The sequence below is a fragment of the Lutra lutra genome, chromosome 10 (assembly GCF_902655055.1).
Source record: "Lutra lutra chromosome 10, mLutLut1.2, whole genome shotgun sequence".
NCBI classification, from domain to species: domain Eukaryota; kingdom Metazoa; phylum Chordata; class Mammalia; order Carnivora; family Mustelidae; genus Lutra; species Lutra lutra.
Genome location: NC_062287.1, coordinates 67,438,214 through 67,458,494, shown reverse-complemented (window position 1 = coordinate 67,458,494; position 20,281 = coordinate 67,438,214). Strand labels below are relative to the sequence as shown.

The 20,281-nt window shown below is 51.7% G+C and overlaps 1 protein-coding gene across 10 annotated transcripts in view; it reads right to left on the bottom strand.

Moving 5' to 3' along the window:
• Positions 1–20,281, bottom strand: part of MICAL2 (microtubule associated monooxygenase, calponin and LIM domain containing 2) — a 216,382-nt gene that overhangs the window by 59,739 nt on the left and 136,362 nt on the right. For 6 of the 10 annotated variants that reach the window (XM_047690499.1, XM_047690500.1, XM_047690501.1 and 3 more), the window contains 2 exons: positions 7,827–8,007; positions 3,713–3,894 (listed from right to left, as the gene is read on the bottom strand). In XM_047690499.1, coding sequence (XP_047546455.1) covers positions 3,713–3,894; positions 7,827–8,007 — 363 coding nt within the window. Of the gene's footprint in view, positions 1–3,712; positions 3,895–7,826; positions 8,008–19,733; positions 19,970–20,281 lie in introns of those variants that run through there. The other 4 variants (XR_007120831.1, XM_047690507.1, XM_047690508.1 and 1 more) reach the window with 1 other exon arrangement.

Sequence of the window (20,281 nt, the reverse complement as noted above, 5' to 3'; positions counted from 1 at the left end):
AGATATGCCAGCTCCTTTGGTCCCTGACTCCCCTCTTTCCCTTACTGTCCCTGGAGACCACATGAGCCTGTTCTGTCTGGTAGGTTCTTTGTCCCACAGGCCTCCTGTCATATCGAAGCCATGGGTTTGAGGGGGAGCTGTGTGGAGGGGTGCAGGGCCCAGCCTCCTCTCCCCACACCCTCCAGTTTGGGCCTGTTTCTCCCTTCTGCAGGCGCAGGGCGGGGTCAGCCTGGCTGGACAGTGTGCAGCAGGCGCAGGCAGGCCTCTGGGAAAGCTACCTCCTGCCGACCATTACTACAGCCCCTCCGTCTGCTGGTGGAGAAATTTCCTGAGAAATGTAGAAGGCAGCTTCAGGCTCCTATTTTATTGCTTCTCCTCAGCCTTTTCACTTTGTGGAATGGAACTTATTAAAATTGGCTAAAATTCACAAGCGATTTTCCATCGCTGGTGTTTATAGGACACACATGTGCACATTTTTAACCACAATAGGAACAACAGGGTGGGTAGCAATGATTCGATCCAGTCATTTTGAGCAGCATAAAGCAAGCCCGGTTCCCTTTTTCATCTTATATTTTACTTATATTTATTTTTAGGGAGCACTTTTGGAGCTCTTACTTCATGACCCACTACAAAAGGAGTAAGGGGTAAGTATCTTGCCATATGGTGTTAATGATAATAATAATATTGTTTTATTGTTACAAACTAGCAGTATGCCCTGTAGGTCATTGGACCATCCCTGTTGTCAAATTATTGCCAGAAAAAAAAATGGAGAAATACCGATTTTTCTAAAGCAGAATAAGATGGGGGCAGTCCGCCCCCCAACTCTAACTGATTTACGCCCCAAACCCACGCGATTGATTCATTTAATTGTTTCAGTGTGCATGTCACAACAAAGTGACGCAGACAGGCCCTCTTGGAAGCTGCTCTCCTGTGATCCCTGAAGTGTAGGATGTGGCTCCCCTGCATGGGAGCAGATGGGGCGCTTCCGTAAAATGCACATACTTGGCTCCACGCTAGACCCACCAGATCGGAATCTCTGTAGGTAGGAACCTACGTATCTGCCTTTTAGGCAAGATCTCAAAGATCCACTGAACTAGGTGTTTTGGGGGAGCATTACTGAACCTTTTCCACTGAGTCCCGATAACACAGGGCTTAAACTTCAGGCCATCCTCTTGGGGATGCTCTGTACTAAAGAACCTTAGGGATACAGTAGCTTCCTTGATGAGCCGAGGCAGTCCCAGAAGTCTTTCCCTAAATCGTGGAGAAACACTATGTAACACAAAAGGTACCATTTTTGCCATGTTAGAGGCGAGCTCGGTGCCGTAAGATCATTCACACTGTTGTTCAACCGTCACCACTCTCCACCTCCAGAACTACTTCTTCATCCCAAACTGAAACTCTGTATCCACGAATCTAACCCCCCACTTTCCTAGCCCCTGCCCCTGTCATCACCATTTGACTCTCTCTATGAATTTGACTATTCCAGGTACCACACAGACGTGGAATTGTGTAATGCTTGTTCTGGCTTGCATGTCTGGCTTACTTCACTCAGCATCATGTCTGCAAGGTTCATCCACATTGGACCATATGTCAGAGCTTCCTTCCTTTCTAACACTGAATAATAGTTCATTATATGGATGTCGCCCAATTTGTTTATCCACTCACCACTTGGTGAATCTGGGGGTCATTTCCCCCTTTGGCAATTGTAAATAATGCCGGATGAGCACGGGTGTGCAAACCAGGAATCTTCTTAAAGCAGGTTGGCTTGGCCTGGCATTCCCTCGGCTCAGCTCTAAGCCATTTATTTACTCAAGTGAAAACTGTGGTGAGTGATCAACCCTATATGATCTGGTAAAGTAACTGATTTATCATAACCAGCCACACAAAACACAGCTCTGAGACCGTGCTGGAGGTTTTAACCTTTACAATGGGGTCTGTCTAGCAATGATCAAAAACGTGATGTGTGACGGTGAAATCAACAAAAGTTCGCTTGAAAGTCATGCAGTCTGTCCACGTCTCTGTCTACTCTGTATTTTATCCTGGAATTAAGCTGGACTCTTAGAAACAAAAGTCTTCAGCCACACTGCCTTGTTGTCTTGACCCAGCCCCATCCCACTGGAAGAACTCCTCTTACTGAGTCGTGTGTGGTCGTGATGCCCTCACCGGCCAGGCAGGGATGCCGCACGAGACAGCCTCACCCAGGACGTGAACTCAAGCGTCTCCCAGTGCTGTCTGTTTGACACGAAGCACTAGGGAAAGGGCTACCAGATCTGGAACTTGCTACAAACCAATATGTTGTTTTTCTCATGAACAGTGAGAACAATAATTGTGTTTCGTTTTTAACTCTGGCTGCCAGAAAACTCAGGATCAAATTTATGATTCCCCTAGAGCAACTGCTTAGGACCACGGTCTGCCTCTCTGGGGTTTCTACCTCCTAAAATCATTTGGTTAACCCTGATCTTGAGGATTTATCTTTTAGAGAGAGAGAGAGAGATGTAGAATTTTGTTCTATGTCTTTCTTGTAAATTGCCTAAGATCCCCTATTTATTGAGGAGCAAGGAGAAATGGAGGAAAGGAATGAAAGGCAGGCAGGCTTCATATCTGTAAATGAGGAGGCTGGAGCCCAGGGAGACAGAGGCCAAGCCTGGGCAGACAGAGGCAGGCTGCCCCAGCCGGGCAGAGTGCAGTGTTCTGTTCACTGGCCATGCTAAGCCCTTCCAGACCACACCACAATGCTATTGAGCAAATATGTTCGGATGACAATTGTCCCCTTTTTTTTGAAAGTTCACAAGGAAGGTAAATCCAGAGTTTCCAAGAGGCCTGCCTCAGCCCTGGTTTTCCTGGGAATCCAACGCTAGGTTCGGGTGGAAATTCTGCTCTCTGCCACCAGAGGGATGTGCAAGACAAGCTGGTCCTGGCTGTCCCAGGGCAGCCAAGGCCGCTGGTGCCCAAGGTGGCAAGTTTCTGTTCTTCTGCTTCTTTCCACCTCGAGCTCACAAGCTGCTGTTGACCAAGTCAAAACATTCAAGGCCACCTTTATTTTAAAAAACTGGCTACTAAAGACAACTTTTTAGGGTGTGGAGGCCCTTGGCCCTGGGCCACACAGTTTACCAGCTGTGAGACTTAGGGAAAACACGGTCTGTTTGCTCATGGGTAAAAGGGTGAGCTTACTTACCCCACAGGGTTGTCCTGAGGATGAATGGGGCCACGTATGGGAAAACCCTCAGCTGTTAAATGTGCTTAGTAGAAGTGCATTTATTACTGTGTAAACTTCTAGGGCATTCCACATGTTCCAAGCATGGCTAATGCCCTGTGCTGCTCCTGGCTGCCTGTGGTTCAATGGCAGCTAAGCCCCATCCTTCCCTACTGGGCTATAGAACACCAGATGGGCCCCTAAGAAGATATGCAAAGAGGAGACTGTCCCAGGCAAGAGGGTGCTGGAGTCCCCTTATCTCCGCCAGCCTGGGACACACAACAGCCAGTCAGCCCCTCGGCCCCCTGCCCACTTGAGATTCCAAAGCTTCTCTGAGAGAAGAAGGCTGGGCCTGGGTTACTCCCACTTACACCCCAGCCCTGCTGCCCCTAAGCCCGAGGGCTGGACCTGTCACTGGATCCTCTGTGATGAAAAACTGGCTGTGGGGAGTCTCCGTTCCCTCCCCATTTGCCAGGATCAAGCAAGCCTGGCCCCCACCCAGGCAAGCTCCCTGCTCACCGTGCACAGCTTGTGACTCCTCAGGGAACCGTGGTGAGACTTTCCTGGTCAAGGCCTCTCTCAGGGAGCTGTGCCTGGTGAGGGGCTCCGGGAGGGGTGGGGGTTCTGGCCGCCGGGGGCTCTCCTCATGGGGTTGGGCACTGGAAGCCTCACTGCCGGGGCAGTCTGGCTCTGCCTCGGAGCTGGAAGGAGGAAGCACAGGGTGAGTGAGTGGGGAGCCCTGCAGGTCACATCCCACACCCCACTGTGCCCTGCCTGTCACTGCCTCCCACAGACCTCGGCACTCTGGGGCAGCGAGAGTGGTTTTGTCACCTCTGCACCCCAAGCCCAGCCACAGGCTTTGTTATGGGCTGAACTGTGCTCCCCAAAATTCATATGAAGTCAGAACACCTAGGACCTCAGAAGGTGATTGCATTTGGAGATTGGGGCTTTAAGGAGGTAACTGAGTTAAAATGAGGTCATTAGGGTGAGCCCTAATCCAACAGGGATGGAGTCCTTATAAGAAGAGGAAATTTGGACAGGCATAGAAGAAAACATCCTATGAACACGGGGTCAGCCATCGACAAACTGAGGAGAGAGGCCTGGAACAGATCCTTCCCCCTCGTGGCTCTCAGAAGGAACCAGCTGTGCCAGTACTTGATCTCGGACTCCCAGCTTCTAGAACTGTGAGAAAGCACATCTCTGTTGTTCAAGCCACCCAGTCCGTGGTACTTTCCGGAGCCTTAGCAAACAAGTACTGGCATGGATCCAAGCAGGAGAACGAAGCCCCACGAACATATGTTGACATGCTTGTGGGACGGCTGGTCTACCTGCCTTCAGCCATCCTTCAGTGTGACTCCTCAGCTCTCTGGGGCAAAATGAGCTTATCATTTAGGACCTGGTCCTAGAATGTTAGGCATTTGAGTGCTGCTTGTGTCCTATGGGAACGGATGGGAGGAAAAAGGCTTCGGGGTTGGAGGGGGAATCTGGAAGCTGGACCTTGAATGATGGGCTGGAATTCGCGTGGCAGAGAAGTGGAAGTGGTGTATCCTCAGCAGCAGGGACAGCACAGGCACAGTCCCCTGGGGGCCTGGGGAGGCGCCAACCTATAGGGCTGTGACTATTTACTGTTTGTGTATGTAAGTCGGCACGCATCTTTCCACTGGGCCACCGCTCCTTATCCATCTCTGTTCTCTGGTGGACTCTCCATCCATCCCAGGGCCCAAACCTGCCTGCCACAGTATCCCAGGGCTCTTCACCGATGGGTCCCAGAGGTAGTAGTACCCACTGGAGGTCTACCTTGAGACCTTGGGACATGGACATGGACAGATGGGTCATAGGCTGGGGCCCTCTGTAACCAGGAGTTCCACATGTGGATGGATATAGCCTCCTTGTGGATGCTTGTAAATCCGACGTGCAAAGAGGCAACAGCAGAGAGTGGCTACTTGAGTGCTGGGCTCCAGCCTTGCCTGGAGAGAGGACTACCCTTGGACTTCCCAGCCAGAGGAGCCAAAGTATTTGCTTTGTTACTTAAGCTAGCTTTGGGTTTCTGTCTCTCGCAATGGACATGGTCCTGCCTAACTAAGCTCTAGAAGGCTGTATGAGACTTGGGGCAGGGCCTTCCTTCTCTGGGCCTTGCCTTTTTTCTCAGTGACTGCGGAGGGCACTCCAAAGCAGAGGTGCTCATGCTGACGTGTGTGTCAGAATCACCTCTGGGACTTGCTAAAATAAAATGTACATTCCCAGGCCTCTCTTCCAGAATCTGGAGGCTCCAGACTTCATGCACTAGCTGTCTGCATGGCAGTATCCATATTCTTCCCTCACATCTTTCCCACACCTACTCCAGTCAAGTTTCTGATCCTCTTATTGGAAAAACCAGAGGTTGCTCCTCCAGCTCCTCCATTCTCATCTGAAACAGTGAACCACACTCTCCATCCTGAAACTTCTTTCTTCTCTTAGCTTCCACAACTCAGCCTCTCTTGGTTTCTCTCCTTCCTGGGTTTTGCCAGCATCTTCTCTGCTTGCCCACTGAATGTTCAAATGCCCTGGGGCCCTCATCCAGTCTCAGCTCTTCTTTATCTATGAGAAGATAGCCTCTTTTTTTTTTTTTTTTTTTCCTGAAGAAACATTCTTACTCCACAGGTGACTCATCAACTCCCTTGGCTTTCATAGCCTCTATGTGCCACTGGCCCCTAAATCCTGTCTCTAGTCCTGCCTCCCAGAAACTTCTCTGTTCTACTGCTTGTTTGACAACTGTGCAAAGACATCTCAAACCCCACAGGTCGAACACAGAACTCTTGATTTTCTCCACAGACCTGTATCTTTCCCCAAATCTTGTCCCCCTCAAGGCTACTCTAGAAATGACTGTACCTTTCATGCAGCACCTGGCGCAAAGTCTGGGAGTCACCCTTGGGCTCACTCTCACCTTCATGTTTAGTCCATTAGCAAATCTCCTCCCCTGCTCCCAACCTTGGTCCAAGTCCCTCATCTCTTACCTGTACCACAGGCTCCCACCAGGCCTCCCTGCCTCCCCTCCCACCCACCTCTGCCCCAAGCTTTTTCTGTACCAAGCCCTGCTGATCTTTGGAAATCATAAATAAGATGTCACTCTCTGACTTAAGAATTATCTAATGGCTTTCAATAGGACCTGGAATAAAGTTTAAAGTCCTTGTCCTGTTTTACTCAGCCTTACTCCCGCCTTACTTTCTGGTATGATATCTTACTCTTCTTCCCCTCCTTGTGTGCCAGCCATGTTAGAAGACATCAGGCCCACAGCTGCCGCAGGGCCTATGTACTCCACTGCTTGGATGCCACTTCTTCCGTCTTCACATGGCTGTCCCTTCTTGTCAGCAATTCTCAGGTTAAATGTCACCTCCTCATGGAGGCTGTGGTTGATTGTTTGCAGAGTGCCGGCAACCATTCCCCTCCTGGAGCCACACCCTTTTTCAATGGAACTTAGCAGCTCCTCCCATAATGGCAGAGCCAATTTCCCCACCCCTTGAATCTGGGCTGGACTTGTGACCATGCAGATGTGATAGAACAGCCAAGACCTCAAGAGACTTGGTGTGATTGTACCTTCTCACAGGACCGTGTGAATAAGCACAGGCTGCCTGTTGGAGGATGAAAGACCCGTAGCCCAGTAGCCTCCTGGCACCCCAGCTGACAGCTAGCCATGTTCTAGAAGTGGGACCCTGCTGGTCCAAACACACGGGAGCCCACTGAGACCAGAAGAACTGCAGGACTAAGCCTGCCTGAAATTGCTGGCTCACAGAATCGTGAGTAGAAAAAGCAGTGGCTGTTGGGTGCTTTGTTACTCAGCATGATGATGAGAACAGATAACCGATACAAAGGCCTTTCTTGGCTTCCTGATTGAAAGTAGCTGACTAGTCACTATCATAAACTCCTGTTTTATTTTTCAACCTGTAACAAAGGTGAGATTTCTCCTGTTAACTATTTTCTTGTTTGCTGACTGCCTATCCAGTTTGAACAAGAGCCCTGTGAGAGCAAGGCCTTTGTCTTGTGTAGGTCACTGCTATATCCTCAGGGTCTAGTACATAGTGAGACATTAGTCCCTCTTGCTGGTTGACCTCCTGGATGAATTCAGTATCTGGGGGCGGCCTGGAGTCGGCACTCCTGATGACCACTCTGGGTAGTTCTGGTAATGGCGGTAAGGATGGCATTCTGAGAAATACTCATCTAGCGCAGCAGGGCTTCACTTCTCATGCCTTCTCCCGCCCCTGGCCCAGCCTCCCCATCACCGTGCACTGCCATCTTACATTTTACTGTGACAGTGATGCCCACTTGGCACCCCTTGCTGCAGCCTACATCACAACTGCCTTTTGGGGAGAAGACAGTGGGGCCAGAGCCTGTCCCTTCTCTGAGAAAACAGCAATTTCTAACACTTATAGTGCTTATTATATGCCCAACATTGTTCTACGTGCTTTATGTATGTTAATTGTTATATCCTTATGATTGTCCATGAGACAGGTGATACCACTGTCTCCATTTTACAGATGAGAATATAAAGGTACAGAGAGGGCACATGGTCAGTGAGTGGAGAGGAGACTAGTCCATGAATGCTGTGGCTCTTGTCCAATCCCTCTTCTGTCCCCATCCTGCAGCAGCCTGAGCATACCTGCTGTCATCACTGGTGACCAGGACACGCACAGCCATCATCTCTTGTCCAACTACGTCCTCCCCAGGGCTGATCTTCACTGAGGTCCACTCAGAGGTCAGGAGAGAGGTGGCTTCACCTTCCATATCACTGGGCTCTGGCTCCAGAACACTCTTGGGCTTCTTGGGGGAGGTTGGCTCATCTGCTGGGAGGAGAAGAGGGTCTAGAGAGATTATGGGAATAAATGGGCCCTACAGGGTACCTGCTTCCCATCCAGAAGATTGGGAAGGCTGCTGGGGGTGGGGATGTAGTCAGGGAAGCAGGCTTTGGGTCTACTTGGACATTCTAAGACTGACCTTTTCGTCCTCTGTTCCTACCATTTAGTCTACCAGATGCCCCAGGATTTAGAGCACCTCTGTGTATAGGACATGAATACACACATCTCATTTAGTCCCATAGGAGGGTCCTGAAATGTTCAGAGGGACCACCCAGGCCCAATCTCCAGACTGCCATTGTCAAAATCACAGTGTCCAACATACTGCTAAACCTGGTGGCAACTTCTCCATTCTTGTCTTGATACATCAGAAGCATTTGACCCAGTGGTTCATTCTCTCCTTCTAGAAACAGCTCTCCTCTCAGCTTCTAGGATAACACAGACTGGCTCCCTTCTCCGCAATGGTTGCTCTCCTTCCCTCCTTGTTTCTGTGCTGGGTATACCTTTCCCTGCACCCCTCTCCCGCCCCCAACCTGGTAACATTGGAAGGCCCCAGAGCTGTCTTTGAATCTCTTCTCTTACTCATGCCCGTGATAATCTCATTTGGTCTCCTGGCTTCAAATAACCCCAGATAACAATGACTCACTCCTACATCTGTATTTCTAGCCTGGACATTTCCTCTGAATCTAGGCTTATATATTCCATTGCTGTCTTGGCCTCTTCACATGGATGTCTAGTGGACACATCAAACTCATGTCTGAGCAGAGCTCTTCAGCCACACCACTCCCCAACCCTGCTTCCCCCACAGCCCTCCCCATCTCAGTCAATGGCAACCTTGGCCTTCCAGCTGCTCAAGTCAAACGCTTTCACAGCATCCTTAACTTCTCTTGTTCTTTCATTCTTCACTCAAATCATCAGCCAATCCTGCCGGTTCTACCTTCAAAATGGGTCAGGAATCCAGTCACCTGTCACCACCTCCTCTGCTACCACCCTGACCCAGCCACTGGGTCTCCCTGCTTTCCTTCTTGCCATGCTCCCCCTGCCACTCCCCAGTCTTCTCAGCACAGCCACCCAAGTAACTGTCCAATGATGTCAGATGATGCTCCCCTGCTCCACACCCTCCAATGTCCCCTGTGACCTCATCTCCCATTACTGCCCTGCTGTCTGCTCTGACCATGTGGCCACCCTACTGTCCCCCCATCTCAGCCCTGTGTACCACTCCTGCCTCTTCCTAGGAGATGCTATCCCTGGACAGCTTCCCGCAGGCCTTGCTCACTCACTGCCTCACGTCTTTGGTCAAATGGCACCTTCTCCAGGAGGCCTACCCCTATTTTAACTGCAACCCATGCCCTCAGCACTCTCTGTTCCTCTTTATTTTTATTCATAACATATCTCACCTTCTAATAAGCTCTGTAACTTTCTCTTTTGTTTATTGTGTCTCTCCCATGACTAGGACATAAGCAGTGATTTGTGTCTGTTTCCTTTCTTGCTAGAATGGTACCAGGTAAGGAGTAGATGCTCGATGAATGCCTGTTGAATGAATCAATGAATGAGTGAGCAAAACAGGCCACCTGAGGCCAGGTCCATTTGGCCACAAAATAGCTGGGTGGCCCCTTCTCTGGTCACAGTGAGACAGGTGTCTTTTCTTTTGATGGCTGACACCTCACTTATACTTGGTTCCCTCCTCACCAACCCCCCCTCCAAGGAACATCACCTCCACTTCCCTGTGCCATTGACGTCTATGTCTACTGGACCTTTTCCATCAGTATTTGCATGTGCTGAAGCCTCTCCCATTTTAAGGAAACTATTTTTAACCCAATTCCCATGCCTGGCCCCTAACCAACCCTTTTTCCTCTTCTCCTCCTTACCAGCCAATCGTCTTGGAAGAGTCTGCTGCTCTCACTTTTTCCCTGTGCACCTTCCCTCACTCAACTCCTCAGTCCCCTACAAGCCTGCCTATGTCTCCATGACTCCCAAACTGTGTCCCCCCAAAGCCCTTGGTGGCCTCCTTATTACTAAGTCCAATTCACAAGCTCTGGGGTCCTCCTGCAGCTGCTGCAGCCCTCAGCCCTCCCTGCTGTGAGCACCTAGTTCTCTCACCCCCTCCCTGGCTCCTCCATCTCAGCCACCCAGTCTCTAAGCCCTAAATGTGGGGTTCTTCCCACCTCCACCAGCAGGAGGCTGGCAACTCTCTAACTACCTTTACAATCGATGAAGATAACTCAAGAAATTTTTATTTTTACCTGAAGTGCCTCGTGCTTTAAAAATATTGTACAAATCAAACAAAACATATCTCCGGGCACATGCGCCAGTGCGTGGCCAGCTTGCCACTCTTGGCATACGTGCACGCTTGCTTGTGCGTGCGCATTTGCACACTTCTGCATGGGTGTGGCTGTGTGTGCGAGGCACTGGTAGAACAGGTGTGTAACTGGATGCTTGGCTCTGTAGTAGTAGCTGTAATAATATATTAATAATAGGAGTAGCTGACTTTTATTGAGCACTTTTATGGAGAAACATTTTAAGTGTTTAAGGCATATTAAGTCTATTAAACTTCAGAGAACCTTCTAGACAAGTATTATTATCCCCATTTTGCTGATGAAAAAACAAGTGCACAGAGAGGTTAAGACATCAGAGCACAGGGATCTGTCTGTATGGCTGTGAGCAGAACAGAACCATAGACACCAATGTGCGTGACCTTTATTCTGGGAGTTTGGGCTGGATTACGTTCCTGTTTTTCATCCCCTCTCCATAACAGAGCTGTGCTTTTCCTTCTGTGACCTTGCAGTCCTTCCTACAAGGGGTGGTTGGTAGGCCTCCTTGCCCAACTGACGTGGGACTTGGCTGTGACACTTGCTTTGCCCAGTGGAAACGAGTGGATGTGACGTGAGCAGCGGCTTCAAATGACCTTGCTGTTTGGCTAGTGCACCCACACTCTTGCTAGTTTGCCATGAGAAGAGCTTGTCCCAAGTGGCTGCTGTCCCCGCAGCCGAGGTCCCTGACTGTGGGCACAGGGAGAATATCTGAAGCCTTGCCCAGCCAGTCCCATGGGAGCCCAGACCACCCTGACCCCTACAGCTTGAAGCAGAGCTACTCGCCGACTGCACAGACCCACTAGATGCTATGAGCCCCAGCAATTCAGGAGGCTTATCACACAGAATTAGTCTATACCCACCTTATACCTGAGTTCAGGTGTGTGTGCCTCAGCGGGCTGCACAGAGACCTGTATGGTCAACAGATGCCCCGTGGCCTCCTCTGACCCAGGCCTGTGCTGGGGATTTGGAGATGAATCAGCCATGCTCTGCCTTGAGGGGTCTCTTCCCATCCCAGGGGTGGGGGATGGGGCATATTCACAGCTGCCTTATCAGGGAGACCATCTAAGAGTCAGGCGAGACAAAGTGAAAGGGGAGGGAGATCTGACATCTGTACAATGAACACTTAGGCGGAAGGCACCATTTTAATGGGTTAAGGATGAGTAGGATCTGAACAGAGAAGGGAGAGATGATGTTCCACGGGATGGACCTCTGTGAGCCAAACCAATAGGAAAAGCACTACCGTCTTCATGTCTTCATGGAAACAGAAACCACATCTCCATGGCCGGAGGGCAGGAGAGTGTATGGAAGAAGCGAGTGGGACGTCATTCCCTTGATGTGGAACCAGTAAGGGCCTAAAGGACAAAGTGAAATGTGCAGAGCAGCGCCCAGAAGTTTGGAAACTGAAGACTGGTGTCATCGGAGTGGCCTCATAGAAAGATGGCTCTGGTTGCTGAGTGGAAGGTGGACTGGAGGACCCACCAGGTGGGGAGAGGGAGACCAGGGAAAGGAGAACGAAAGGCTGAGCATGCGTGGCCAGAGAAGAGGGGAGCAAGGCCAGCGAGAGCAGCCCAGGGGGTCAGAGCAGCTGCGGCCAGTGGAGGGGAGCTGGGCCAGGCTGTGGTGACACCACCTCAGGGACCAGGCAAACCTGTGAGGGAGACGCCAGGGGTCTGCTTGTACCCTCCCTCCTCCTAGAAAGTCTTGACCTGGCCATCAGGGCCAAGGGGGTGGAATGGGGTAACGGCTCAGGCTGGAGGGGTGGGGACATGGCTGACCCATGAGCCCTTGGGACAGCAGGGTCAGGACCAGCGTCTCTCACCACAGAGCCCAGTATCAGTGGAGGGGTTGGGGCAGGGGGAGATAGAGACTTGGAAAAAAAGAAGCTGGGACTTTCTCTGATCAACACCTCACCGAGGTAAAAAAGTCCCAAAGACAGACATCCTCCTCCCCCCCTTCTGCTCCCCAAGGCCTGGGCCAAAGGCTATAGCTGGGTCTCTGGGGTTCGGTGCTATGCCCCAGAGTAAATCACTCCTCTCAAGCTCCTCCTTCCAGACCCTCTCTCATTCTCCGGGGACTCCTGTCTGCACACACAGACCAGCAGCCCCAGTACAAGTGATGGGAGTAGTCTCAAGGCAACAGCGAAAGCAACATCATCAACTCATTCTCAAGGCCTTTATCCAGGCTCAGCGTCCCTAACATCCTGAGAGCCCGAAAGGTCAGTGTTGTCATCTTCACTGCATGAGTGCAAGACCCTGGTGCCCGGAGTAAAACTCAGCCACAGACCCCCAATGAGTCAGCCGGATCGGCCGCCGCAGGGACACACAGTGGCTTTGTCAGCGGCCAGGCCAGGGGAGCGGCCAGCTGTGCTCACCTACCTGCCCTGCCTCCCCTGGGCCTGTCTGCAGTTTGTCCAAGATTTTGCCAGAGCTCTCTGTTTCCACAGGGAGACGTCAGGTCTGCAGCGGTGGTGGGGGGCTGGGGGCTGCCCGGGGAGGAGGTGTGCAGGGTGAGGAGGGAGAAAGACCCAGCAGCAACCTGGCGTCCTGCAGGCCAGCAGGCGCTCTCAGAGCCGAGACTCTTGGTCTCCTACCAGTGCTCCCTGGGGAAAGAGGTTATGCCAGAGGCAGAGCCAGCAGTGTCTGTCCTCACATGCTGCCCCCAGTAGCTGAGACCCAAGGCCTTTACCAGGCCAGACTCCTGCTACACTGTCAGCGTGAAGACCCTGGCCCTCATTCTGCTGGTGAAATTGTTTCTGTTTTCACTCTAGGTCTGGAGACCCTTCTACTCTGCCCCAGAACCCACGCAGACAACAAAGCAACAAGTTCTCCTGTGTATCGTTATTACGTCCATTTTACAGATTAGGAAATGGAGGCTCATTTGTCCAAGGTCACACAGCTCCTAACTGTCAGAGCAACTTCTGGCTCTGGGCTTGGAAAAACTCTCTCTGCTGTCTTGTCTACGTTCTCTCTGAAGAAACAAAATTTAAAAAGAGCCATGAAACTAAGTCTGTCAGGATCTAATCGGGAAAATAGAACTCAAGCCAGAAAGTTCCACAGAGAGAAATACAGGAAACTCAGCAACGATGGTGTTGGATGAGCCGAAAAGCCAAGGGCAGATCAGGAGGCAGCCCAGGGATAAGCCAGAGCAGGAGGCCGCCGGCCGAAGGGACGGCAGGAGGAGCCATTGAGTCCAGAGGACAGGACTGCCAGGCAGGAGTGGGTACCATGCGGAAGACCCAGCCACTGCCTGGGATGCAGAAGCTGGAGGAATACCCAGGCTTCTCCCTCCATCCCACCTTCCACCTCCCACTGGTCAGACCTAACAGGAGCCAGGTGCTAGGGAGCCTGGGAAATGTAGTTTCCAGTGAGTATACGTCACTACAGAGCAGAGCAGGGGGAAGGCAGGGAGGGTATCTGACAGCAAACAGGCAAATCTCTGGGATACAGAGCACAGGGCAGTCTCCCCAGCCCCTTGCGAGGTGGACAGTGATGAGGGAAGGGACACTGACAGCCCCCAGCAGGATGGGAGGGTCTTGGGAAGGGGCCTGGGTCAGGTGTTCCCTCCATTCACTGCCAGGGGATGGCACAGGTGGCAAAGCCCCTACCAAAGTCCTGCACAGCACATGTCCCCTTTGAAAGATAAAAGACCAGGTGCCTAATGGCTGCAGCCGCAATCCTGGGGCTTCTGAGAGTGACATGGCAGAGTGCACTGCCAGGAATGCTAGATTCCAAGGGTCTTCAGGCAATGAGAAAATTGATGGGGAGCCCTCGGCCTCGGGTAGGGCTGTCCCGCCCTCCTGTACTCTTGCCAGGCACCTCCAGGCTGAGTGTGGGAGCCCGTTTGTGTGCACACGTGTGTACTCACAGGCCTGTGTGTACTCTGCTGTCCTGAACCAGGCTGAGCAGCACCATTCGAAGGGCCCAGCCTGGCCCTGGGGCAGCCTCTATGCAGAGACCAGCTCAGGTAAAGCCAAGCAGGGGTGGGCATGGGGGTGGGTGGGGGCTCAGCCCTCCCTGGCTGCACGCCCTTCCCTCGTGGCCTCAGCAGGGCTGCACTGCTCCTGCGGCGGAGCCCTTGGCCGTGATGCAAGGCCAGACAGCAGGGCACCACTGTCCACAGACAGACCCCGAACCTGGGGTGAACACGCAGAGCAGCAGGGTCTCCCCCTTCAGGGACCGGAGGGGAAGGGGCCCGTGGTACCTTCCCGACAACTCAGCGGACCTCCAAACAGCCAGCTTGTTCTCCTTTCCTTTTGCAAACAGCAGCAGCAGGTTTGGGCCTTAGTCCTCGGACCTTGACTTTCTTCTTGCACGGATAGGAACTGTGTCAGGCCAGCCCTGGGGCTCCAACTTTGGGCATGGCCAGGATCTACACTCAAGACTCTCTGAACGAAGTTGGGGGTGGAGAAGTCTAAGTTTCGGTTAGGAACCCCAATAGCAACCCAGGGAAGTGGGAAGGGAAGTAGGCTTGGGGCCCCCAGTCTTTTGCTCCGGCACACACCCCATGACCTCTGCTCACAGCTCACCTCAGGGGGGGGTGGGAATGGCAGGCACCACTGCAGAGCCCTGACAAAGTCCTCGTGGTCAGGGGATGCGCCAGGCCTGGCTGGGCCTCATGCTGGTGGTGGTGGGAGGAGGGATCTGAGCTTCTGGACACTTCCAGGCCCCCCAAGATCAAGACGTTGACTTCTTTGTCTGGGTAGTGGTGGGGTTGTAGCTCTGCTTCGTCAGTCCCCCTGCAGCCTGCCCTCTCATGGTGTCAGAGACAGTTGCAAGAAGACTAGACTCAGGAGGTCAAAGGCAAGTTGAGCCAACCACATGCCATGGCACCAGAGCTCCCCCATCCCTCTGCCACCTCTTGTCTCAAACCTGCCACCTGGATTCCTGTGTCAGGATCCCAAGCATGGGAGAGGATGTGTGTGAGCAGGTGGCCTGGGCCTCGACACCCAAGGGCATCCCACTGGAACTGCTCTCCGTGGCCAGCCTCAGGCCTGCTCCCACGGGCCACTCAGGATGGCGAGAGATGCATGTGAAGGTCGCGCCCCTTGGAAGGCAAAATTCCAGTAAAATCGAGACGCCCCTCTCCCAATCAATCAAAGGGCTCTATGGAGGCAGCAGGACGCACAGTGTCGTAGTTCTCCTCCAGGTTCTCCTTTCTGAGCTGAGCTGATGTCAGCAAGACCTTCCCAAGACAGGCTCCATAGTCTGGGGTCTAGGCCAGAAGTCAGGCCCCTTATTTATTCTGTGAATGCTTACTGAGAGTCTACTCAGTGTCAAGCACTGTTGTACCTATGGGATCATATGAATGTTCAAAAGAAACAAAGATCCCTGTCTTTGAGGAGTTTATGTTCCAATAAGGGGGGCGGGTACATAAACAATACACATCACCAGTAAGACATAATATGGCCAGAGGCAGTAAACACTCTGAAGACCCGTGTAGGCGGTGGGTGAAGGGGTCAGGACAGCTGGGAGGACGGATTGCAGATTGCGGTATTAACGGCAGACCTCACTGGGAGGTAGAGGAGCGAACAAAGACCTGAATAAAGGGTGGGGCCAGTCTCTCTGGACTCTAGAGAAGGGTGTTGTTGGCAGAAGGAACAGCCAGGGCAAAGGCTCTATGGCAGAGCACGCCTGGTGTTGGAGGAGGTCAGCGCTGCTGGGACACAGCAGATGGGAGAGGACGGAGAGACAACAGGTCAGAAGAAGGGGGTCCGACCCTCCAGAACCATCTGAGCCTGCTGTATGCATTGGCTTTTACTCTGAGTGAGCTGGGAAGCTGTGGAAAGTTCTGAGCAGAGGACGGAGCTAAGTTCTGAAAGGATTACTCCAGCTATTGTGTTGCAAATGGGTTGAGTGGAGCAAGGTAGCACCTGGAGGGGTGCGGGGTTGGGGGGAGCGCATAGGAGGCCACTGCAGTAAATCCAGAAGAGAGGACAGTGGCCGGGGGTCGGGGGGGGGGCACTTGCATGGGGGTGGTGACAAGTGGACAGGTTCTAGCTGTGCTTGGTTGGGATTCGTGGGTGGAGTGGGTGTTGTGCCAAGAGAAAGAGTCAAGAATGATTCCAAGGCTTTGGGCTGAGCAATGGGAAGAATGGAAGTGCTGTTTCCAGAAACTGTGAAGGCCAAGGGTAGACAGAGTCTGTTTCAGGGGACGGTTAGGAGCGGGAGGTGGATATTTAGGTTTCTGAGACCCCTGGTACAATCTACGCAGAGGTAACAAGTAGGCCGCCAGAGACAGAGCTAGAGCCCCCTCCGTCTTCGCTGAGACTCAGAAATCACTACACCAAACCAAAGTCTTGCTGGCAGGTGGCAGGAGGAAAGGGGGACCCACAGCTGAGGCTGAGGTGTCTGAAGGGAGGTGACCAGTTACCTTCAAGAAGGCCAGGAGACCGGAAAATGAGAGAAAAATCAATGGCGCCGCCCAGTGTGAGTTGAGACCTCTGTGTAGTGGCCAACCTAAAGATGTCCTATCAGGCACGCTGATCTAGAATGATCTAGAATGCCCACGAAAGTCTTTCCTGCTATGCAAAACCAGGAAGGTACCATCCAGAGCTCAGCAAGAGAGTTCCTGCTGCCCTGAGAGCCCTATCAGGAATGTTCCCCCATTCTACTGCCACAAAACCCTAAGTCAGAAGCACCCATTTCTAGAAGGGACTTGCCCAAGGCCACTGAGTCCACACACAGTGCCGGAGTCAAAGCTGGGTCTCTGGCCAGGTCCAGGGCCTTCCCACAAGCCGAGGCTCCCCCTGACATCGGCATCTGACTCCTGGCTGGGGCTGGTGACTCTCTCCGTTCCTTTACAGCTTGAAGGTGCTGCTCTAGGTCCTATCAGACAACTCCTGTAACATCAAGGTTCCCCTCAAGGTGGCCACGAGGAGGTGAAGAGCTAACAAGGTCCTGCACACTAGGGCTTGGCCCCATTCCCAGCATGGGGGTGGGGGGCTGGAGGGGGTGCTCCATCAGTGACAGCTGGGCCCAGAGCAGTCTGAGCACAGTCACTTTTTTTTCCTTATTGCAGACATTAAAGAAAAAGCTGTAAAAAGGGAATGAGTTCACGGAAATAAAGGAAAACAGCCCACCTACTCTGCACGACCCACTTACTCTACTTAATACTCAGAGTGCACAGAGACTGATTTCTCTGGCTGGATTACTTCTTTAAGCTAAGTTCCCTGGGGTAGGATTACTGCGCTGAAAGGTCAGAGCCCTTTCATGGGTCTTCATCACTGCTGCCATATTGCTTTCCAGAAAAGACTATCCCCATTTTCTTTCCTTTCTTTTTACTCAAGACTCTTTTTTTTCCTTACAACCAATTTACTTCGTTTTTTCTTTACTAATTCAGTAGGTAGGAGATACTGAATTTACATTCCTTCGAATGTAATTGTTATAAATATTCACTTTTTCTTTTTAGCATTTACTTGTTTAATATGACTGAATGAGAACTGTCTATTCATAGCCTTTGCCCATTTATCATTGGGTCTTTAGTCAACAAACATGAGCTGGTCACCGACACTCCCAGGTGCCTGGGAACACCTCATTTGTGTGAACTGTCTCAGGCCATGGCAACGAACTTCTTTGTGATCCCATCTAATTCACATTCCCCATCCCCCTGCCCTAGTCTGACTGCCTACTGAATATTTTCATTGGTACTGTTATACATTAAGTTTTTAAAACATATACTGTCAGGTTTACATCGCATGAATCCTACATACTTTTTTCTGTCAGAGGTTTTAAAGCTTAGAAAGTTATCACCCCATAATCTAATCCACAGTCATTCTATTTAATATTTAATTCTATTATTCTACTTTTGAAAGTCTTTAATCCATTGTTTCTGAATTAAAGAACATTCTACCAAGTGCCTACGTAGAATGTGACATGCAAAACAAAAAACCCCACCCCAAACACAAAACTCCCTTCAAATAGGTACGGGAAAGCCCACCTCAGCAGAAGTTAATTAAGCCTCTTTACTGGAGGGTCCCTCAGAGATTTTTACCACGCCAGTAAGTCCTGGGGATCACCAGGTTTGGGAGGACCAGCATGTTTCCTGTAAAGCATTTCTCAAACTTTGGTCCTGTGGAGCTCCTCATTCGCAGAGCGCCTCTGGGAGCTAGTGTTCCCTTGCCACGCTTTGGAAAATGTTGCTTGAACCCAACTTCAGATCAGAACATCAAAACAAACTCTAAGCTCCGTGGCAGTGAGCACGTTTGTCTATTTCACCCCTGCCACATTCCCAGCGCACTGGAGACGCTCAGTAAATACTAGTTAAGTCAACAAGTGAGTGTATGTACAAATAAAACCAATCAAATCCAGTGCACAACACTGAGATACGTTCTGAGATGCAGGGAAGGTTAGGGACTTTGTGTGATTCACTGCTGCAGCCCTAGGACCTGGAATATGTCTAGGGTATGGTGTGTGTTCAACAAATACTTGAACAGATGAATAAATAAAGGAATGAATCACTTGTCCAACCGAGCTCCTAACTTCAGTGCCTAACACCTTTCCTTTTATGGAAGAGAAAGAGTATCTCACCTGGGTACATGACCCCAGGCAGCTCAGAGGACACTTCCAGGAGCTGGCAGTGGAGCGCAGAGGCCCAAGGCCCCAGAGATGCCCCTCAGGGGAGGCTCATCGCAGCATCAGAAGCCCAGCTACATCCAGCCTGGCGATGTCAGGCATCCCAACCCAGGGAAGCTGAGGACGAGACTTCCTTGACACTGTTCATACTAACCAAGTGAGACGCTGAATCCTTCCTGTATGGGGAAACCAGCCTGGAACTGGGTCAGAGCCTGCCATGGGTTCTGTCCTCAGAATGGCTCTGCTGCCTAAGACACCGAGTAACTTGAGCCTTTGGGCTCACGGGAAGCTTCTTAGGATCACAAATGGCTCTCCCTCTGGATAAGCACACCTGCCGTGTTCATCGCCATTCTGAAACCAATGTCTGGTCCTTTTGCCTTTCACCTCTCACTCAGCTGGACCAGCGTAAGACCTGTAGCAACCTCGGTCACTTAGGAACCTAGGTTAGTGAACGGTTCCTCAGGAAAGCTCTCCGACAGGTGTGCGGTTTGGGTGGGGGGAAATGAGCACAGGCGCTGTTAAGACAGTCTGTTTTTTCACAGCTCAGGTGACACTGACCCTCACCCAGCTATGCCCAGAATCTACACAGAAAAAGTACCATGAGTTTTCAAGAAAGAGACCCAAAAGCCTGGCCCAGGAGCATTGGTGACCTTTTTCCAAATATTACCCCTGGGTAATATTTCCTTTCAGAGTTGCCCAGCGCAGCCCCAGAGCGTCCCACGTCACCATGAGTGCAGGCCCCACCAGCAGTTTAGGGAAGACTGTCCCCCTAAACCAGCCCCCGTGTTTGAGAATGGAGCAGCTTCCATGGCAAAGAAGAGAGGAAACAATGCGCTTTATAAAGAACCATATTTATTTTCATTTACAGCATCAAATACCATAAATAAAGCTAAACATCGTTGGCTGTGTGCAAAACACAGGGTCCCATGTGGCACTGTAAATGGCTACCCAAGGTCACAGACATGCGTTGCGAGGAGATGGGCGGGTGAGGGGGGAGGCTAGCTAAAGAGAAGGCTGAGAGGGAAGGAGGGCCCTCTCTGGTTGACATTCTACAAAGGGAGGGAGACTCTGCAAGAGAAGACAAGACAAGAGCGATGACTTCGTACTGGCTAGACTCTGCACCAGTGCAGCGAGCAATGCAGCATGCGAGCCTGTGCAGACAGGCCGAGAGGTCGGCGTGCTCCGGCCGCATGCAGGACAGACGCCCCCTTCCACCTGAGAGCCTGAGGCCCCACGCGCAACAGCTCCCCCAGCCTTGGCACGGCGTCCCCCTCTAAGAGCACTTGGAACGTCCTGCTGCTCTGGGTAATGAGTTAGCGGGCACGTGTGTTTTGAGCAGAGCCACGGCGGCACGGACGCGGGCTGCTCCAGGCCAGGGCT